This window comes from Leptopilina boulardi, unplaced genomic scaffold (genome assembly GCF_019393585.1).
Source record: "Leptopilina boulardi isolate dan_hultmark-lab unplaced genomic scaffold, ZJU_Lbou_2.1 LbouV2_208, whole genome shotgun sequence".
In the NCBI taxonomy this organism is placed as follows: Eukaryota; Metazoa; Arthropoda; class Insecta; order Hymenoptera; family Figitidae; genus Leptopilina; species Leptopilina boulardi.
In genome coordinates, this window is record NW_026137761.1 from 787,679 (window position 1) to 807,694 (window position 20,016).

Below are 20,016 nucleotides of genomic sequence, written 5' to 3' on the forward strand. Positions count from 1 at the left end.
TAAGTTAATAATATTTACAATTAACAATTAACAAATTATAATTATTGTAATAGCAATTATAATTAATAATTAGTTAATAATAATTTATTATGATACAATAATTATTTATAATAAATTATGCCATAAATGATATACAAGGTTTAAAAAACACATCTAACTTCGAACATAACCTTTTATTTAAATAAATAATTAAAAAATCGGCTCGGAAAAGTATCCGGCGAACAGAAGGTTAAAAGAAGTGGCTCGAGGAAAGCAAAGGGCCTGTCGCGTTAAGAGTGGGAGGTGCAAGGATGAATAGAGATAGGCCGTAAAGCGAAAGTGGAGAGAGCGAATAGGGAAAAGAGTGGAAAGCATGAAGTGAAAAGGAGCGCGCCGATGGGATGTTTGGAAAAGTGTAGAGAAAACACGTCACCAATGACTCGGCTAAGGACAAGAATTTATAAAGATGTAGCAAAGTTTTTGCATTCTTCATGAATTCTCGTTACCCCCATCAGTGACCTGTATTAATGTATAATAATATTCTTATAAAAAATTCAATACAATATAACTAAATAAAATTTAATTATATTTAACTTTATCTTACTTCTTTATAGTGTGGTGTAAAAAAAATTGGTAAGTCTCAACAAATTGCAAGTCTTATAGTAATTTTTTACGCAAAGAATTTAAAAATTACTTAAATATAAAACAAAGCAAATATTAAATTTCTAAAAAATATAAATTATAAAAATCTACAAAATTCAAAACTTTTAAAAGTTCCTAAATTAGTTTTAACCTACCAAAAATGACTAAATTTTGCAATTCGACTAATTTTAATTACTACACTGGAAAGTCCCAAGAGCGTACGGCATTAGTCTTAGCAAAATACAATTAATAAAAAGGAAGACATTCAATTTCTTAGGAATACTTATTTCCTTCTATTAAGGAAATTGAAAGAATGATTTTGTTTCTTTTATTCTGTCTCTTTTGTTTTGTTTCGAGTTCATTGACTCCACGTGTAGTATATATAGTGTGAATTGTCACCTTCTTATTTCAGTTTTTAATTTGCTTTACGATGGGTGATATTTTGCCTGCAAAATTTGTTTTTATTTTTGACATACAATTTGACGTGTTACTAATGTAACTAATTAAATTTAATTTAACTAGGTAATTATATTTTTATTTATATAAAAATAAGAATTTAATAATTCTAATGTTTTCTTATAAAAAGTTTTATGTAGTTTGTGAGTGATTAATTTGTTTTAATTTTGTTCAATAAAGTGGCCTGATGATGGTGTCAAACCAAGACACCAAAACGTTGCCAAACAATTGATTTGGTGTTTCATTACTCAATTCCAATAATCGAAAAAAACTTAATTTCTAATACAATGTTCTTTAATTTTAATAGAACAATTTATAGAACGTGTTGCTGGGATGGTTTTTGCCATGATAATAATCAAATTTGCCCCAATTTTCACTATAATTTTCGTAATCAGCTTACCAAAATACTTTAGTATACTAAATTTATTAAAATTGGAGGTACCCCTACGTACTTTGGAAGTATATCCGCATTGAATTGAATCGATTCGTATATATAAAGTATACATTTGAGTTAAATTTAAAAAATTAATGAAAGTTAAAAAATCAAAAATTCACATTTTAGCTAAAAAAATTTGTGTTTGTTTAAATTCAAGTTTAAACATAAAATAATTGTATTCCTTGCATTAACATAAATGGATTGATATTAATTTAAATTAATTTTTAATTACTTAAATTTAAATCAATTAAATAAGTAAAATAAATTTTTTTCTTCACACAATGAGGAAGCAAAATGTTCATGAAATTAACATAAACGACCACCTACTTATTTTCTTTTATAAAAGGTCGAGAATTGATTGATTGTCACTTACAATTAATGGCCGCTAAAATAAATGCCTCGCAAAACAGACCCGCGCAATTGTTGCGACCGTTAGGCACGCCGATTTAAAAAATGAATTTTACACTCCTCGCTGACAATTAACACAATAAAAAAATCTCGTTTTCCACATTTGGTTGAAATTTCCCCACAAGGGATGCCAATTGTAATGGTGGAATTTAACATTTTTGAATATAAATAAATGTTCACCGTCCACATTATTTAAACACTAACTAACTTTTAATTAAAAGATTTAAAACAAGGAACAAAACTCACTCACACAACGATAACGAAGACGACGTTGACTCGAACGATGTGATTCCTTGAAACACTTACAGAATAAACTAATAGTAAACTAAACATCAAATAAAGATGTATTAAATACAAAAAAAAACTAATTATAATATATACAAGAAAATTAAGCGTGTATTTTTTAGTACATTCTTTTCTTCATCCTTATTTTTTTTTCAAAATCTACAAAAATTTTAACAAAAATTATCCAGAAGTAGATTACTGTTCAAGTTTTGAAATAGTGGCACAATATATTATGAGGAAAAGAGATGTTCAGTTCTTTCATTCATTTTCTATCCCTTCTTTTAACATCTATCATAACAAGAAGACCCTATAAGTAAAATTAAGATTGGTCATCATTTAGTTACCTATCCTGTTTTTAGTGTAATTTATTTAATAAAGCTAGACTTAACGAATGACGTATTCAATATGCAATTATTTTGTCATTCTTTTACTTTGCCGGTAGACTAGATTATTGTTGAATGGTGTTAAAACTTTTTAATTCTTTTGATTTAGTGATTTAATTCTTTTATATTTCACAGAAACTCCATTATGGCTACTGCTACAAATAGCGCCAATAAAAAACGAACGAGATCTAGTGGTCCTGTTTTTGTTAACTTTTCGGGATATAACGGCATTGAAACAACCAATCGAGACAGACGACACGAAAGGAGGCCTTTCCAAATTTGCCAAACTAGCCAGATCAGTTACCAGATCCAGGTCAGTCCTTGTTTCCCAATTCAGCTCTCATCTGCCAGCACTGAAAGACTCAACAATACCAATTGCAACAAAGCAAGCATATTTGGGTCCTGTAAGTATACTCTCTTAATGATCAAAAAATATGCTTTCATGTACTTTTGATAATAGAGGTATTTCTTATGAAAAGACGAGGTTATGTCTCGGATTTTTATCAAAATTCGGTACTTTGTAGTGATAGTGGTGCTAAATAAGTGTACAAATTTTGAATTTGAAATTTTTAATATTTTTGGAGATATTTACAATAACAAATTTGAGCAATATTTTTTTGCTTTAGTTAAGTATAACTTTTTCCCTACTAAAAATATAAAAAAATGTTAAGAATGTTTTTTACGTAGAAGACCTTAAACTTTCAGAAAAAAATTATTCTTTTTTAAATATTAATTTTTAAACAATTTGTTTAAAAAATAAAATTTGTTTATAACTTTTAAACATGTGCTCCCTTATTTTGAAGAGTGCATAAGATCATGAATATTGTTTAAGTTATAATAAATCAATGGTTAAATTTTTGAGATGGCATTATTTTTTGTTTTCGAGATATTAATTCATTAACTAACAAAAGTTAATAAAAAATGATATATTTTACGAACAAATAAAATTAAAATAATTTTAAAAATACCATTCCAATGCTTATCAAAATCCGCATCCAACGAGCCCTATATGAACTATTTTGGATAAACGGGTGTTAAATTAATAATTACTAATAAAAATTATTTAAATAATTAATAACATTTAATCAAATGAAGATAAATCGTCAATTCTTTTTTTATTTAAAAGATCATCTAATTTTGCGTCAAAAAAAATATTAAGTATTAATAAGAATCGAAAATTATTTATAAAAACTTATTTAGAAAAAGACTGAAAAATACCATGCGAGTAGGTAGGCAGCCCCCTACAACTTGTGTCGTAGGGTACTGAAATAACTATTTTCAATAATCAACTGTTAATAATTTGGATTGAAAAATATGCTATTTACACTGGTTTTATTTGACACAGATTTACATGATCTTTCAAATAAAAAAAGAATTGGCGATTTATCAATATTTTTTCAAATGTTATTATTTATTTAAATAATTTTTATTATTAATTATTAATTTAATACCCGTTAATCCAAAATAGTTCATATAGGGCTCATTGAATGCGGATTTTGATAAGCATTGGAATGGTATTTTTAAAATTATTTTAATTTTATTTGTTTGTAAAATATTTCATTTTTTATTAACTTTTGTTAGTTAATTAATTAATATCTCGAAAACAAAAAATAATACCATCTCAAAAATTTAACCATCGATTTATTAAGACTTAAACAATATTCATGAGTTTTTTCGCGGTTCAAAATGAGGGAGAACAAGTTCAAAAGTTATTAACAAATTTTATTTTTTAAACAAATTGTTTAAAATTTAATATTTAAAAAAAATAATTTTTTTCTAAAAGTCTTCTACGTAAAAAACATTCTTAACATTTTTTTATATTTTTAGTAGGGAAAAAGTTATAACTTAAGCAAAAAAATATTGCTCAAATTTGTCATTGTAAATATCTCCAAAAATAATAAAAATTTCGAATTCAAAATTTGTACACTTATTTAGCACCACTATCACTACAAAGTACCGAATTTTGATAAAAATCCGAGACATGACCCCGTCTTTTCATATGAAATACCTCAATAATTAATTTCATAAATTTAAGGTTACTAGACTGGCTTAATATTTTGTTAAACTGTTGGTCTATATATAACAAATCCCTAAAATATTCACTCATTAAAAAAAACTGTAAAAAGTAGTCGGATTTGAAAAATTGACATTTTGAGTAACAATCTTACATTGAAATACGTATTATATTGAATTATAACGGGTAGGAGGTATTTACTAGCGTATTAGAGTGTACATTCACCTTTTAACCTTTCCGTACCTCAACTAGATCTCTCGGACCCAAACAAATTGCTTTTTCCTCTACTTCTACACGGAGAGAAAAATCTGCCTTTTATAGTATGAAATAGATTGCTGCTATTTTTCTTTAAACTTTTCATACTAATAGAGCAAAGATTTGAGAATTTTTAGGATAGTATTTGTCCGTACTAAAAAAGCATAGTATATATGCTTCTATAGTACAAAACATGTAGTTTAATAGCAACAACGCCATGCGAAGATCGCACATAACATCATCCTACTATGTTTGCATAAGTTCTATGCTTTTTCGGGGATAGACTCTTGCAACTGGCGATTAGGCCACGCCCACCTTTACTGAATTGGAACTGCCCTAATCGCCAGTTGCAAGAGTCTATCCCCGAAAAAGCATAGAACTTATGCAAACATAGTAGGATGATGTTATGTGCGATCTTCGCATGGCGCCGTTGGATTAAAAGTATAATAAGTATGTAATAAGAGGCTATATGACAAACTTTATTAGCATAGACAAGTTTCATGCTAAAAAGACATACGATTGTACTATAATTACTCAAATTTCATGTCTATATAGCATAGAAAATTTCTGTGCATTAAATGTAAACCTTTCTATACTATAAAAGGCAGATTTTTCTCTCCGTGTATTTAAGAAAATTTTTTTTCAAAATCGTTATCAAATTAGATAATCTGATGATATAACGTACACTTGAAAACAGAAACAGAATTTAGGACTTAGAATTTTTTTTCTCTTCAAAATATTTTTTAACTTAAAACACATTAATTATTTATTATCTTACTTAAATTCTAACTTTATTTTGATTTTTGTTTTATTTGTACACGTTTATACAGAAATTAGGAATGAAAAAATCCACCCGGACCTGGGATCGAACCCGCGATACGTTGGGTTCAAACTCTACGCCTTAAGGGGAGGGATCGGTGAAATTTCAACATCGAAATTAATGTTGTTAAAGGGTGTCAATTTTTTTCTGTCATTATTTTGGATCTAAAATTATTGTGAATTATCAAAATTAAAAAAAAATTTTTTTGACTATTGTCAAAATTTTATTTTTTGAAAATATTAAAATTCTTAAAAATCCATACGATTTATTGTTCAGAATTATGAAAAAAGTCTACAAGAACATTACCGATAAAAAATAATAAAAATCGTAGAAGAAGTTGAATTTTTAAGGAATAATTAATCAAATTGCAACCAAACATAATTGGTTTGGTTTAGCGTTTAGAACCTGAAATCATATTTCACTATGAAAAATGAAAAAAAGTTATTTTTAACAAATTTTGCATTTTTTTTTATTTTTCAAAAATTGAATTTTTTCAAAATCCATACGATTGATTGTTCAGAATCTTGAAAAAAGTGTACAAAAAAAACAGCAATGAAAAATAATAAAAATTGTGACAGAAGTTTAAATTATTAGTTTTTGAAAATTTCGAGATTAATTTTAAAAATTATTAATAAATTAATTGTTTATCAACTTTCCATAGTAAAGGGTCAGTTGGGGTAAATAGGGACAGGGGGTATATGGGGACAAGAGGTTTTGGAGCTTAATTTACAGTTTTAAAAATAAGTTCAACGTCAATATTTTAACCTCAGATCACCTGCAAGAGGTTTTGAGTATTGACAAGCTTTTATCTTGACAATTGGCAGCAAGATAATTCAAGGTATCGCTCAATGCATAAATACTTGAAAATCAAAGTCAAACTGTTTCAGTATTTTGTCTCGCATTTGAAAAAACAGACTTAAAAATCACACCATATTTTTTTCTTATTCCTTATGACTCCTTTAACAGAAATTCACTTAAATTTTTTATTTTTATTAATTTGGTTAATAATGACAAGCTGTCCCCATTTACCCTGAGTTTTCAAATTTTTGGGGTAAATGGGGATAGCTTGTTATTATTCACCAAATTAACAAAAATTAAAAATTTAAGTGAATTTCTGTTTTAGGACTCATAAGAAATAAGAAAAAAATTTGGTAGGATTTTTAAGTCTGTTTTTTTCAAATGCGAAACAAAATTCTGAAATAAAAAAAAATTCAATTGGTTCAACTATTATATATCTACTACAAATTTTTTTCAAGTTTTTTCATCCCTTAATACAGTAATATTGAAGCATTATTAACTCTCACACCGGGGATATATACTACTGTACGTGTTTATGTTTACCTTCTTATCAATCTAGGCCTTAATTTGCTTCGGTTCTGAGAAATTAATAAGTTCAAAAATGTGGTTGAATGACCGTAAACATAAATGTTTAGATGGTGATCACCCACATTACGTAAGTTTATACAAAAGGAAGAATGGCTATTGTCTAAATTTAAAGGGACATTGTATTTTCAAATTTAATTATTTGATACAATGAACACGTCACAGAAAATTAAAAGGCATTAAAATAAGTTGCAACGCTTATTATTTTAATCCAATTTTGCTTATTTTAATCCATTTTGGTATTAAAATAAGCAAAATTGGATTAAAATAATAAGCGTTGCAGCTTATTTTAATGCCTTTTAATTTTCTGTGGTGCCAGCTAAATCAACAGATATGATTGTAATTATATAATGGAATAATTTAAATTAGATCAATCCTTAAATTTATTATTTCTATAGATATATTTAAAGGAAAATATTTATTTTATTTTTAGAAAACTTGTTGCTTGTTTACCAAATTAGAGGAATCTTTCCTATAATTATTCGGTAGATCAGCTGTTTATTTTCTTATTCACTTCTACTTTTATACATGAATAAATGTCATATATCGTTTCGAAGTTGAATATTTTTACTTTACAAAAAAAATAAATATTTATTATTAATAAAAAAATAAAATATACAATCAATCATATAGTATAATTATTTATTGTTTAAGTTTGAATAATTAATTGTGAGTTCGTTCTGAATGAAATTAAATGAAATAATCTTATTAATTAACTTAAATTTTTCACCTTTTTGTCTGACTTCTTTCTAACAAATTTGTTTTTCCTCAATTGAAATTGAAAATTAGCTCGTAGGCTTATCTCTATAAAAAAAATATATAAAATAAAATTTCAACGAAATAAAAGAAACCTGTCAATTCCTATCGACTATCAAGGTCAAGTTCTCTATTCCCTAAATTAGTTAATCTATCATAAGTAAATAAATTTTCCAAGTATTTTCCCTAGACTTAGATTTATTTAATATGTTATTTATTTTACAACATATTAAAATGATCAAAGTCAAATAGAAAATAAATGAAAAAGTCATTTACTCCTCTGAAAATTTGCCTAAATAAATAATTTAAGTAAATTATTTATTCCCTAAATTAACTAATTGATTGGAAGGCAGTGATTCATAATCAATTGAATCTTACACATTAACAAATTGATCGCCTATTGCAATAAATTTGAGATATATGTATCTTCAAGAGACTTACGATTTGCTTTTGTTACCACTTAAGGATCCAGATAATAAGGTGGTATTCCGAGTTATCAGAAACCCCTTAAGTCTTTCACCATGGCTTGACTTTGTAGATTTTATGGTTTAAGTTAAAGTGATTATTCACTTTTTGTTTCTTCTACTTGCCTAATCTTGACTTTAAATATTGAATTTATAATTTATTTAAAACGTTTATTTCTTATATAATTCTGAGTTGGAACGGTTGTTAAACCAGCCTCTCAGATATTATATAAGATTATATAAAAAGATAAATAAAAAATATATAAATAATAAAAAAAATTGATATTTTAAATAATAAAGAGATTTTATATTGAGCACTTGTTCTTTATTCTTTAAAACTTATTTTTATATCGTAAAATCCAATCACAAAATTTTCAATCACTCTACACAAAAAAAAACTATCTGTCAAAAATTCAGTATAAATAATATATATTTGTTTCGCTAGAATAAATTTCAGAGAATGTTCGAATTTGGGCCTCCTTCTCTATTTATTGACTCGAGATGGCGCTTCATCCCCCAAATTTCTCTCTATCTTGTGTAGGTTTAAATTTGTTAAGTGTGTGAGAGAAATTCTAACAGCTGATTGCTTGAAAATCCGCGGTTTTCCCTTCCTACCTTTCTTCGTATACTTTTGCTTTATATTTCTTACCGACAAATTTTCCCTCTAATCGCATTTTTCGCGGCGTCCTATTTTCTTAGCCAATAATATTTAAATTATTTTGGTAAGGACAGAGCGATTTCTCTCTTTCAAATTCCGTTATAACGTATACAGAGAAGAATGCCATTGTCCAGCTGTCAATCATTTCTCAATTATTAATATAGTTTCTTTAAATCTTTAATATCTTAAAAAATAATAATTTGACAATGCTTTTACTTTTACCATTAATTTTTAAATACTTTTTACTTTTATAAGACATATATATATATATATATGGTTAATTAATTTAATTATAGTTTATATTTATTTTTAATATTGTTAATAAAAAATCTTTAAATTTGAATTAAATTAATAATTTCTTTATATTCGAAATTATATCTTTCCTCTCTTACTATTACTTTTCTCATGTATACTTGTCTATAGTGTTATCTATGAATGTCTTCTATCTCTTTTTATTATTTCTGAAATTCTATTTCTCCAGATTTAAATTTATTTTTTGATATTTCTTTTCTTTTGTTTTTATTATAAATAATTTATAACTTTTCTTTAAATAATTAATTATTTTTATAAAAATTTTGCAAAATAAAATAATTTCTATTATTTTATTTATCAATATTTAAGTTAATGTTAAAAAGTATTTTATTTATATAATATTAATTATTTAATATAATATTTAAACATTAAATTTATTCTTCCTATGCATTTTTATATTTTTAGAATTTCTATATTAGTGTATAGTTTAGACATTCATATACACACATATATACATATATATCTACCTATATTACAAAAAGATATCGCCACCAACGCCGCCGCCGCTGTTCCAAGACTCTGAATATAGCCGCAAGTCAAGAGAAGGGGGTAGGAGAGAAGGGAGGGGGGGACTTGCGGCTATATTCAGAGTCTTGAAACGATCTTAACCTTTAAATTTAGGGTGGGGGTGAGGGGAAGAGAGGAGGGGGTGGGGGTTGGCGCGCGAAGCGCGCAGGGGGCATAGCCCCCTAGTGTATATATATATACTCATTCTCCTGAGTGCAAGTGTACTCATGAAAACAGTATTTTTCTTTCTTATATTTTTCTTTACCCATGTATATATATATATATATATACCAAAATGAAACGTTATATTTTTGAAATTATATAGTACTCTACATTTTTCTTTATTTGCATATAAATAAATATAATCTTGTCTTGACGAGTCTTGACGATACCGATCTATAAACCTGACGTGCCAGCATAGTCTGGGCAAAATAAAATTTTAACGCTAAGATGTAACGGTTCAATTAATTTTTTGTAAATTTAACCTGAAGATGATGACGAACCAAGTCATCGAAACGTCGTTTCTTGTTTTGTAACAATAAACAATATTAATAACATACAATTTTTATGTTATTTCATTCCTTCCAAGGATCGAATTTTTCTCAACTTTTTATTAAACATTCCGGAAGGGAAAATCCTTACTCTACAAATAAATATAATCTTTTGACTGTTGGAATAACTCTTCAATATACTTAAGGAAACTTTTTTCTTAAACCTTTTTTAGAAACTATCCTGTTCCCATTTACCCCAAATTTTAGGAAATTTGCTAATTTTTAGGGTAAATGGGGACAATCAGTTTCATGCGTTTAAAGCTTATCTCCATTTTTTTCTGCTGCATAAAATTAATCCTGGGTATTTAAATAACAACTTAAAACAAATAAACCCGCAAATATTACCTTTTAAAGGAAGAAACTTACGTAATTTGTGAAAAATAGCGATTTTGTCCCCATTTACCCCAACTGACCCTATTACAGTTTTAAATACTCAATATTAACTGGAAAAAAATTGACAACCTGAAACAGCCTCAATTTTATAAAGGTTGAAATTTCATCGGTCCCTCCTCTTAAGCATTTGAGCCATCGGAGACAGATAAAATCCTTTACAAAGTTTACGAACTTATTTGTCAATGAAATGAATCGAACTTGAGAAATTTGTATAACATTTATCTTAAACAGTTTCGATGTTTACGTTGAATTTAGAAAATAAAATATGAAAGTTATTTTTATGAAAAATTTTCTATTTTCAAAATCTAAAAAAGACATCTTTATGAACTGACATAAGACCTTTTTTGGACATACCTGAGACATATTGTTCACGTTTTTAAGATATACCATACGGGGACAAATTAAAGACGTCTTTAAGACGTCCAAAAGGTGTCTTTTGTCACAAGTCCAAAAGACGTCCGCAAAAAGACATCCTCAAGACGTCTGTTGGGCAAGTGTGCCCACTGGGTATGTACGTAGTTTCCTGAGCTGGGCCCCTCGGACCTGGACAACTTTTTTTCATGTCCTTCAACGTATTCGCTTGAAAATCGTTACTCGGACGTTTTCGCTGATTACGAATCCGGTGTCCGTTTTTAAAAATTCAAAATGTCGGAACCAATATGACGGAAACATACTTTTAAATTTAAACGGTATTGCTTGAAACTCGTTATTCATGAGTTTTCAAAATCGCTGATTACGAATATACCCAGCAAACACTGTTACAGGTCAGTTATAGAACTGTTATAAATTTTTTGACAACATGTTCTGTAACTGGTTAAGAACCTGTGAGTCACTGGTTACGCAAAATGTCGTACTCAGTGGATATGTAAGATTGTGTAATAGATCTAGAACATAGTTACAAATGTATTTGTAGCACTTCTAGAACTGTTTTGTAACAACTATAAAATAAATAACCATTATTGCAAGATTATTACCTAAAAATACATGCAAAATATTTTTATTCTTAATAAAAATATTAAAACTTGATGTAATAGAAAAAGGAAACTCTAAAATAAATATAGTTAGAACAGTGTCAAATTTCAACTGTTCTACAGCAATATCGCTCCACAGGCTAATACGCTAACCATTACTCTACCCTAACATGGGAATATAAATACAAAATTGATTTGATAACATGCGACTGAGGAGGATTTAAAAACTGTATTGCTTATATAAAGAAAAAACAATAAGACTATTTGATATATAAAAATTTTAGTTTTTTAAATTTAACTACATACTTAAGTAAAATGAACTATTTATTTATTAATTCCATAGAAAATAGTTAAGGTATTTATGAACACTTCAAAATTTTTAACCACAGGTACAAATATATTACAGAACTGAACTGCATCAAAATTTTAGAACAGTTACATATCATTGTTCCGATATAGTTCTAGATATGCTATGGAACATTAGTTACAGAAAATTTGTGGCTATAGTGTTATAGAAATGTTATGTAATACTTTTGCAGAATTGGTCCGATTTGTAGGTTCAAATGTCATCCAGAACTAATCTGCAACAAAATTTTAAAACAGCTACATAATATTTTTCGGACACAGTTCTAGAACTACGTTGGAAGTCAGTTACAGATCATTTGTGATGATTGTATTACAGAAATGTTACATTACATTGTTACAGAACTGTGAAGTTTGCATAATATAAAACAGATCGGTAACTCCCTTGTAACAATGTTCTAGAATTCTGTTACAATGAGGTTATATAACAGATTCATAACCAGCTTGTAACAAATGTTCTATAAAACTGTGTCCTCACTGTTATATAACATTTATAGAACGTGTTTGCTAGGTGATATTAGTAAATTGTATTGATTTTTAATTTTTCCTGTCCACCATATTGGATCCGACATTTTAAATTTTGAAAAACTTACATCAGATTCGAAATCAGCGACCCCGAAAACCCCCGAGTTACGATTTTCAAGCGAATATGTTTAATTTTTAAAACTTTGTCCGACATATTGGATCCACCATTTTAAATAACTGACTTTAAATTCGAAATCTGCGACCCCGAAAACCCCAGAGTAACGATTTTTAAGCAAATATGTTTAATTTTTAAAACTTTGTCCGCCATATTGGATCCACCATTTTGAATTTTGAAAAACTGACTTTAAATTCGAAATCTGCGACCCTGAAAACCCCCAAGTAATGATTTTTAAGCGAATCTGAACGATTACAGGGTTTCTACATATTTCTCTTTATGAAATTCCATGATTTTTCCATGATTTTCAGGTGACAAATGATAAAATTTCCAGGATACTTCAAAACTCACTATAAATATAAATTATGACGAATTGAAATACTGAAAATGGGTCATTTTCAACAAATGTGTAAATTCGAGTTTTATATCATGAAATTGAAAAAATACCATAATATGATCAGAAATTCCATGATATTTCCATGATTCCATGATCCAAAATGAATTTCCATGATTTGTAGAAACCCTAAATTATTTAAAAATTCGTTCGCTATATTGTATCCGCCATTTTGAATTTTGGAAAACGAACACCGGATTCTTCATCAGCGACCCCGAAAACCCCCGAGTAACGATTTTTAAGCGAATATGTTTAATTCTTGAAAATTCGTCCGCCATATCGGATCCATTTTTAATTTTCCAAATCTGACTTACCGATTTGTAATCAGCGACTCCAAAAACCTAAGAATACCTAGTAATACTTAAATTAAATTAAATATTTTTTTTACTGTACACTCAAATTCGCCCTGTCGAAAAAGGTGTCACGACGCGAGTTTTTGTGGGCTATTTGTGAATCCTAGTATGTCAAAAGATTAAATATTTTTTGCAATTATATTTACGAAATATTACAATTATAATTTAGAATTAAAATATTGAATATCCTGCTATTAAATCTTGTTTTTTATGGAATTTAAGTAGCTGGGTTCCTCGGACCAGGCTCAGGCACGCACGTCAAAAAATAAACTCGGGCACGTGAGGGTTAATAATCGTGTAATAACGAGTATAGTAACGTGTAAAAATGCGTTCACAGAAAAAACTTGGACTCATTTTTGTTGCAACTCATTTTCTTTTGGGTATCGAAATGAGTATGGGACAAACTTCATGTTATTCAAAATGATATTGGCTGGAATTTCAGATTTCTAAGTTGGCATCATAAGCAGAGTAATTTTGTATTTCAATTATTGTTTCTAATATTTCAACAACACCAGAAAGATTATTTTGACCAGTACGAATATTTAGAAGTTTTTAAATAAAAATTATTTATTATTATTTACGTAGATAATAATTAATTTCATAAGTTTTTAAATTTACCGCTATTATTTAAGTTGGCAGTACCGTTCCTGTTGTCAAAACACATGTTTTCATTTTTCTAACCTAAAAACATATTTCCTTTATTATTTTATTACGCGATTACAAGCAATTTTTAATCAAATATATTAAGTCTAGCGTGTTATTTACTTCTTTGTAATTATTATATTTCATGTTTTTGTGCAAAATTATTCGTTATTTCACAATATTTTTCCATTTTTCTTTTTCTCAAAATGAAACTTGCCTGTTTCATTTTGATACTTTTACCTTAGAACTCGAAATGAGACAACCAGTTTCATTTTTGTTGCGAATCAAATTGAGTATAGAATCTATACTCAATTTGAATTCAGGTTTTTTCTGTGTTATTACGTTGGAGTAATAACCGGCAATATATACTATCAGCGGAAATTGTGCGACCTGTGCTTTTTCGATGACTATAAAACGGTACATACCAGATCCTTCATTCCAATTTTTGGAGTTTTTTATTTATGTTTATTTTGAGTAACGTGAAGTTATTTGTTAACTCATTTTGATGCAGATCTCATAATGAAGTGCAGCAAAAATGAGTTCAGTTTTTTTTGTGAACGCGATCGCGATATTTTAAGGGTACCTTTATATTTGTACAGACAGGGAAATGTCCTGGACATTAGTGTAGAGGGCAGTGGGACCAACTAACCGAACATTAGCGGTTAAACGCAACGTTCGCTAAATTCAGTTTCTTATTTTATATTGTTTTTATATTTATTCCCCTGGCAGATTGTATGATGCGAATGCTCCACGAAATTGGCGGAGCATTCGTGGAGCACGAGATCAAAATTGAAATTTTATCTAATGTAACGATAGAGTATCGTAGTATAGTGGCGCGGCGAAAAGAGAGAAAGTAGACAGCGTAATTAGTAGTGTCACTCTCTTCCGTCCTCCTGGTGAACCGGACTTCCTATGGGCGCTTCCGTGGAAGACTGGTGAACCAGGTTACCCACTCACTTCCACCAGAACCGTCCTTGTCGAGTAGAGTCGCTCCTCTCTTGACAAGGACAATGCACTAGGTCGATTCCCCATCTCAAGGCGCTTTTCGGGTGGAGGAGACACCTAGTAAATTTTACTTTGCACTAGCTTCGCGTCGGGCATGAATATTGGAACCGAATCCAATATCTATCTTCTTCCCGATTACGAATAATATTCGACCTAGCGTGCACGACCCTAGTATCCGTCCGTACCCCACGCGAAAGTAATATGCGTCATCCTGATCAACATCTTCGCGAACGTGGTAAATATGTTTAAATTCGTTTTATTCTGGATTAATGACGAGCGCGATCGGAGCTCAGCGAATGCTCCTCTAGAAAAGCTAGTTCTTTCATCGTTATGTTTTCTAGAGATTAGTATTTTATTTGCATTGTATAGATTCTTTCGTTCTTATATTATTTTATGTAATAATTCATTTTGCTTCCTCGTGGAGGAAGCTTTGTAGTCCTTTCGTTTATAAAACTTTTCAAAGTGCCGGAAACAAATTTTTTTCTTTATAGAAACATGTTATATGAGATCCTGATCAATTGTCCGGATGTATGTATGTGTGGATCCCTTTCTTGTTTAGAAGATAACTTTAACAGGTTTCAATGGATTAAGATAAAATTTGGTAGGCTCATTTATCATATTATTATCTCAAATCTGACCAAAGGATTTTAAAAAATTACCAAAAAAAAAAATTTTATCGTCTTTTTTCCAAACATTTTTTTTTAATCAAAAAAATTTTTAAATAGAAAAATTTAAGGTTATATATAAAAAAATCGTATTCCTTACGTCAAGACGAATCGATTGATATATATAAAGTATACATTTGAGGTAAATTTAAAGAATTAATGAAAGTTAAAAAATCAAAAATTCACATTTTGGCAATAAAATTTTGTGATTTTTTAAATTGAAGTTTATATATGAAATAATTGTATTCCTTACGTCAAGACGAATCGATCGATATATATAAAGTATATATTTGAGGTAAATTTAAAGAATTAATGAAAGTTAAAAAATCAAAAATTCACATTTTGGCAATAAAATTTTGTTTTCTCCACGAGGAAGCAAATTTTTTTGCTCATCGTAAAGAGGAATCAAAATGTTCATGTAATGAACATCTGAATTTACAACTTGTTTTGTATATTTTATTATTCTTTTATTTAAACAATATATTCTCTTTTGAAGGTTTAAATAAAGCCTCGTCAATGACTACACCTCTCCTCTACATCATAGTAAGAAACAGTCCCAAAATTAATCCAAACATAGTTGTCGCTTCACGCCATCTACCGAGATTTAAAGTAAGTAGTCAAAATAGGTAACCGGACTCCATTCGGCGAGCAAATCCTTTGGCAATAAAAGTCAGATCATTACACTAAAATGTATAAAAATGATGAAATTGATAATATAATTATTAAAAATTTTTGCATTTTAAGATGATTATTATTGAATAATTAAAATTTTTTTTATGTTTTTATTAATTTCAATATATTGCAGTTAATTGTCAACATTTGTCGATAAAATCAATTATAGAGCCGCGCTTTTTAGCAGGTAGGTGGCAGCACTCTTATTTTCTTTTCTTTAAATTTTTTCTATATTTTTTTATCAAAAGCAAAATTATTTGTTCAACGGAAATATTAGTAAAAAAATGTTTTATTTTATTTAAAAAAATTAATATTTTAGTAAAAAAATATTATTGGTAAAAAAAATTAATTTTTTTATCAAAAAAAAAATTGAAAAAATTAATTTTAAACGTAAATAATAGGAAAAAAATGTATTATTTGATAAAAAAAAGTATGTATTAATCAAAAATATTGGTAAAAAATACATTTTTTATCAAGAATATTGATGAAAAACCAATTTTTTTTATTAATAATATGTATTGGTGAAAAAAAATCTTTTTTAAAGGAAATATTGGTGAAAAAAAATATCATTTAATCAAAAATATTGGTGAAAAATTTGATTTTTTTATCAAGAATATTGTTTAAAAAATGAATTATTTTATCAAAAATATTGTTGAAAAAATTAATTTTTTTTATCAAAAAAAATTTTTTTTATCACGTTATATTTTGCTAATTTATTGTTAGACACTTGCACACAAAAATAAAATTACAGTTAGTGAAATATCTTCAGAGATAGAGCAAGTCGTCGATTGAGGGCAGAAATACGCCAATTCAGGCGAATGTTGAGAAACATGACAATCTAAAAAATATTAGGGAAACCTGCCATTCCAGTGAAGATTTCAAAAACATGCCATCTCAGATGTCAAATTTTTGTTGATTGTTTTAGGTTGGTAACACTTTCTTGAGAATGTTATATTATAGTTAACAAAATTTTATTCTTGAAATCAATATTAAAAATTAAGAAAAGTATAATTATTAATAATAAAATTATTAAAGGTTCTACCGACTTAGCCATCAATATTCAACAAAATATTAATTATTTTGACTCATCAATTTTTCGTTTATAGTGTTACCAACCTAAAACAATCAACAAAAATTTGACATCTGAGATGGCATGTTTTTGAAATCTTCACTGGAATGTCAGGTTTCCCTAATATTTTTTAGATTGTCATGTTTCTCAACATTCGCCTGAATTGGCGTGTTTCTGCCCTCAATCGACGAAGTGTTCCATCTATCCCAGATTTACCCTATAATGTTCATTCAGAAAATTAAAATTCAGAGATTCCGATGAAAACCTTTTTAAATTAGCCCGCCATTTGCATCAGCCCCTGAGATCACCTACCTCAGCCAATAAGATCGCTTGAACACACGAAAATTTTACCTGCACCGTATGAGGAAGATTTTTTTTCTTTTAACCTCATAAAAACCATATGGAACATGGTTTATGACAGAAAATTCACAATTACGGACGGCTTAAATTCATCCTCAAAAATATTTATCGTAAAAAATGGCCTTCAACAAGGAACAGTAAATTCACCTTTACTATTTAACATTTACACAGCCGACCCCTTAAAAGCGTTTAATCTTAACAACACCCATAATAAAGAAGCAATCGCATTTGCCGACGACTTACTATTATATTCGACAGGATCTAAAGTAACAGAAGTAAACAAGAATAAACAAACTTTATTCGAAAATATTAAAGACTATTACCACACTTGGAAACTAAAAATCAACACCAGCAAATGTGAAACAATACTATTCTTACAAAACATAAAAGACACTAACACGGACACGAAAAAAAACTGGAAACCATTCCAGCTAAAAGAAAGTATTGACTCTAATATACTAATTCAACATATACAATCCAGACTTAAATATAATGAACACATATCTATACAACTTAATAAAGCAAAAAACACATTTCATGAATTAGCACACATGTTCTATTCGAAATACATACATAGAAAAATCAAAATTCTATGTTACTTATTAATAATAAGAACATATGATAACATATGGTTGCCCAATTTGGTATAATATCTCACCAACATCAATGGAAAAAATAAGACTTTTCAAAAGATACTGCCTTAGAGCATGTCTTAATTTGTTTAGAACACCTTTTTCAAACCATACAAAACACAACAGAAACAAACAATAACTCGACAATGCTAACATCAACAGAATAGATACTCACATTCTCAGCCTTTGTAGAAAACACTTCTCAAAAGCATCTACATTAAAAGTAAATGATCTTATATCACACCTCATCTATCCCCAACAATTATACTTTGAAAAAGCAGCACAAGAAGGCTTCACACCACCAGAAATATTTCCTTACCTCGACAAAAACGGCTTCATCCAAGACGAAGAAAACATACCGATCATTTACCACTTGAAAAGAAAAGCCAACCCCAAAACCTTCAACTATATCCCTAAGAACATCCTACCAATAGACCATAATTATTGCACCTCACTTTCTAATAAGGACAGAAAATGCAATCGACTTAAAAATAAGAAATACTGGTGGCTAAATGTTTAGAAAATAAAATTTTTATGTTCACTTTCATTTTTTATTTTAATATATTTAAATTATTTCCTTAATTATTTTTAAAACGCCTTTTTTTATATAAAAAACTAATAGAATTGTTTATTAATAAATAAAAAATTTTGAAATTAATTTCCACCAATTTGTAAATTTTTAATTAGTAAATAATATTTAAAAAATTAATTAATTTTATAATAACCCTTTCATATGACCTTCAGTTATATAAAAATATTTTACAGTATTATTTCGATACACTTTCAAATTTTATATTCAACTACAACCCGCCCTTTTGAGTCGATAAGTAGGATCACTTGTCTATCAGTAAGTTGTAGAGTGTGTGGAAGATTTTTTTTTCAGACAGATATCTGTAGTGTAGTGGTTAGGGTCGTAGGTTCAATCCCCAGCACACCCCAATTTGTTTTCAAAAATTGTTGTTTATCAAGCATGCAATACTTGATTCAAGGTGAAACAAAGCATCAAAGCTGAGCGACGATGTTGAAACTTTTTTATTTTATTTTTATTCCCAAAAAATAAATTTTTTTTTATTGTCCTCCGGTAATTAATAACTAATAATTAATAATAATAATAATTAATAACTATTAATATAAATTAATACAACAATAATAATAATGATCTATTATTATTATTATTATTATTATTATTATTATTATTAATACTTCTTAAATATTATTTATTTTTATTTTCTGAAAATGTAATTTAAATTTTCAGGAAATGTTCGTCGCAAAAATTGACTGAATACTTAAATTAAATTTTCAGTCCACTTTTGCGATAAAACTTAAACGAATGTTTAATTTAATTATTTAGTCAACTTACCTGCTAAACATTTAACGAACATTTAATTTCAATGTTTATTCAACTTTCGAACTAAACATTTAACGAACATTTAATTTCAATGTTTATTCAACTTTCCTGATGAACATTTAAGGAATATTTAATTTAAATGTTTACTCAGCTTTCCTGACAAACATTTAACGAATTTTTAATTTAAATGTTTACTCAAC

General features: G+C 28.0%; 1 protein-coding gene across 12 annotated transcripts in view; it reads left to right on the forward strand.

Annotated features, from left to right (window-relative positions):
• The window catches only part of LOC127278580 (potassium voltage-gated channel protein eag), a 1,151,741-nt gene that overhangs the window by 420,811 nt on the left and 710,914 nt on the right, over positions 1 to 20,016 (forward strand). For 11 of the 12 annotated variants that reach the window (XM_051300360.1, XM_051300361.1, XM_051300362.1 and 8 more), the window contains one exon: positions 2,725 to 2,993. The exons of the other annotated variant lie outside the window; for it this stretch is intronic. In XM_051300360.1, the coding sequence (XP_051156317.1) occupies positions 2,725 to 2,993 (269 nt within the window). The remainder of the gene's footprint in view (positions 1 to 2,724; positions 2,994 to 20,016) is intronic. 12 annotated transcript variants of the gene reach the window in all.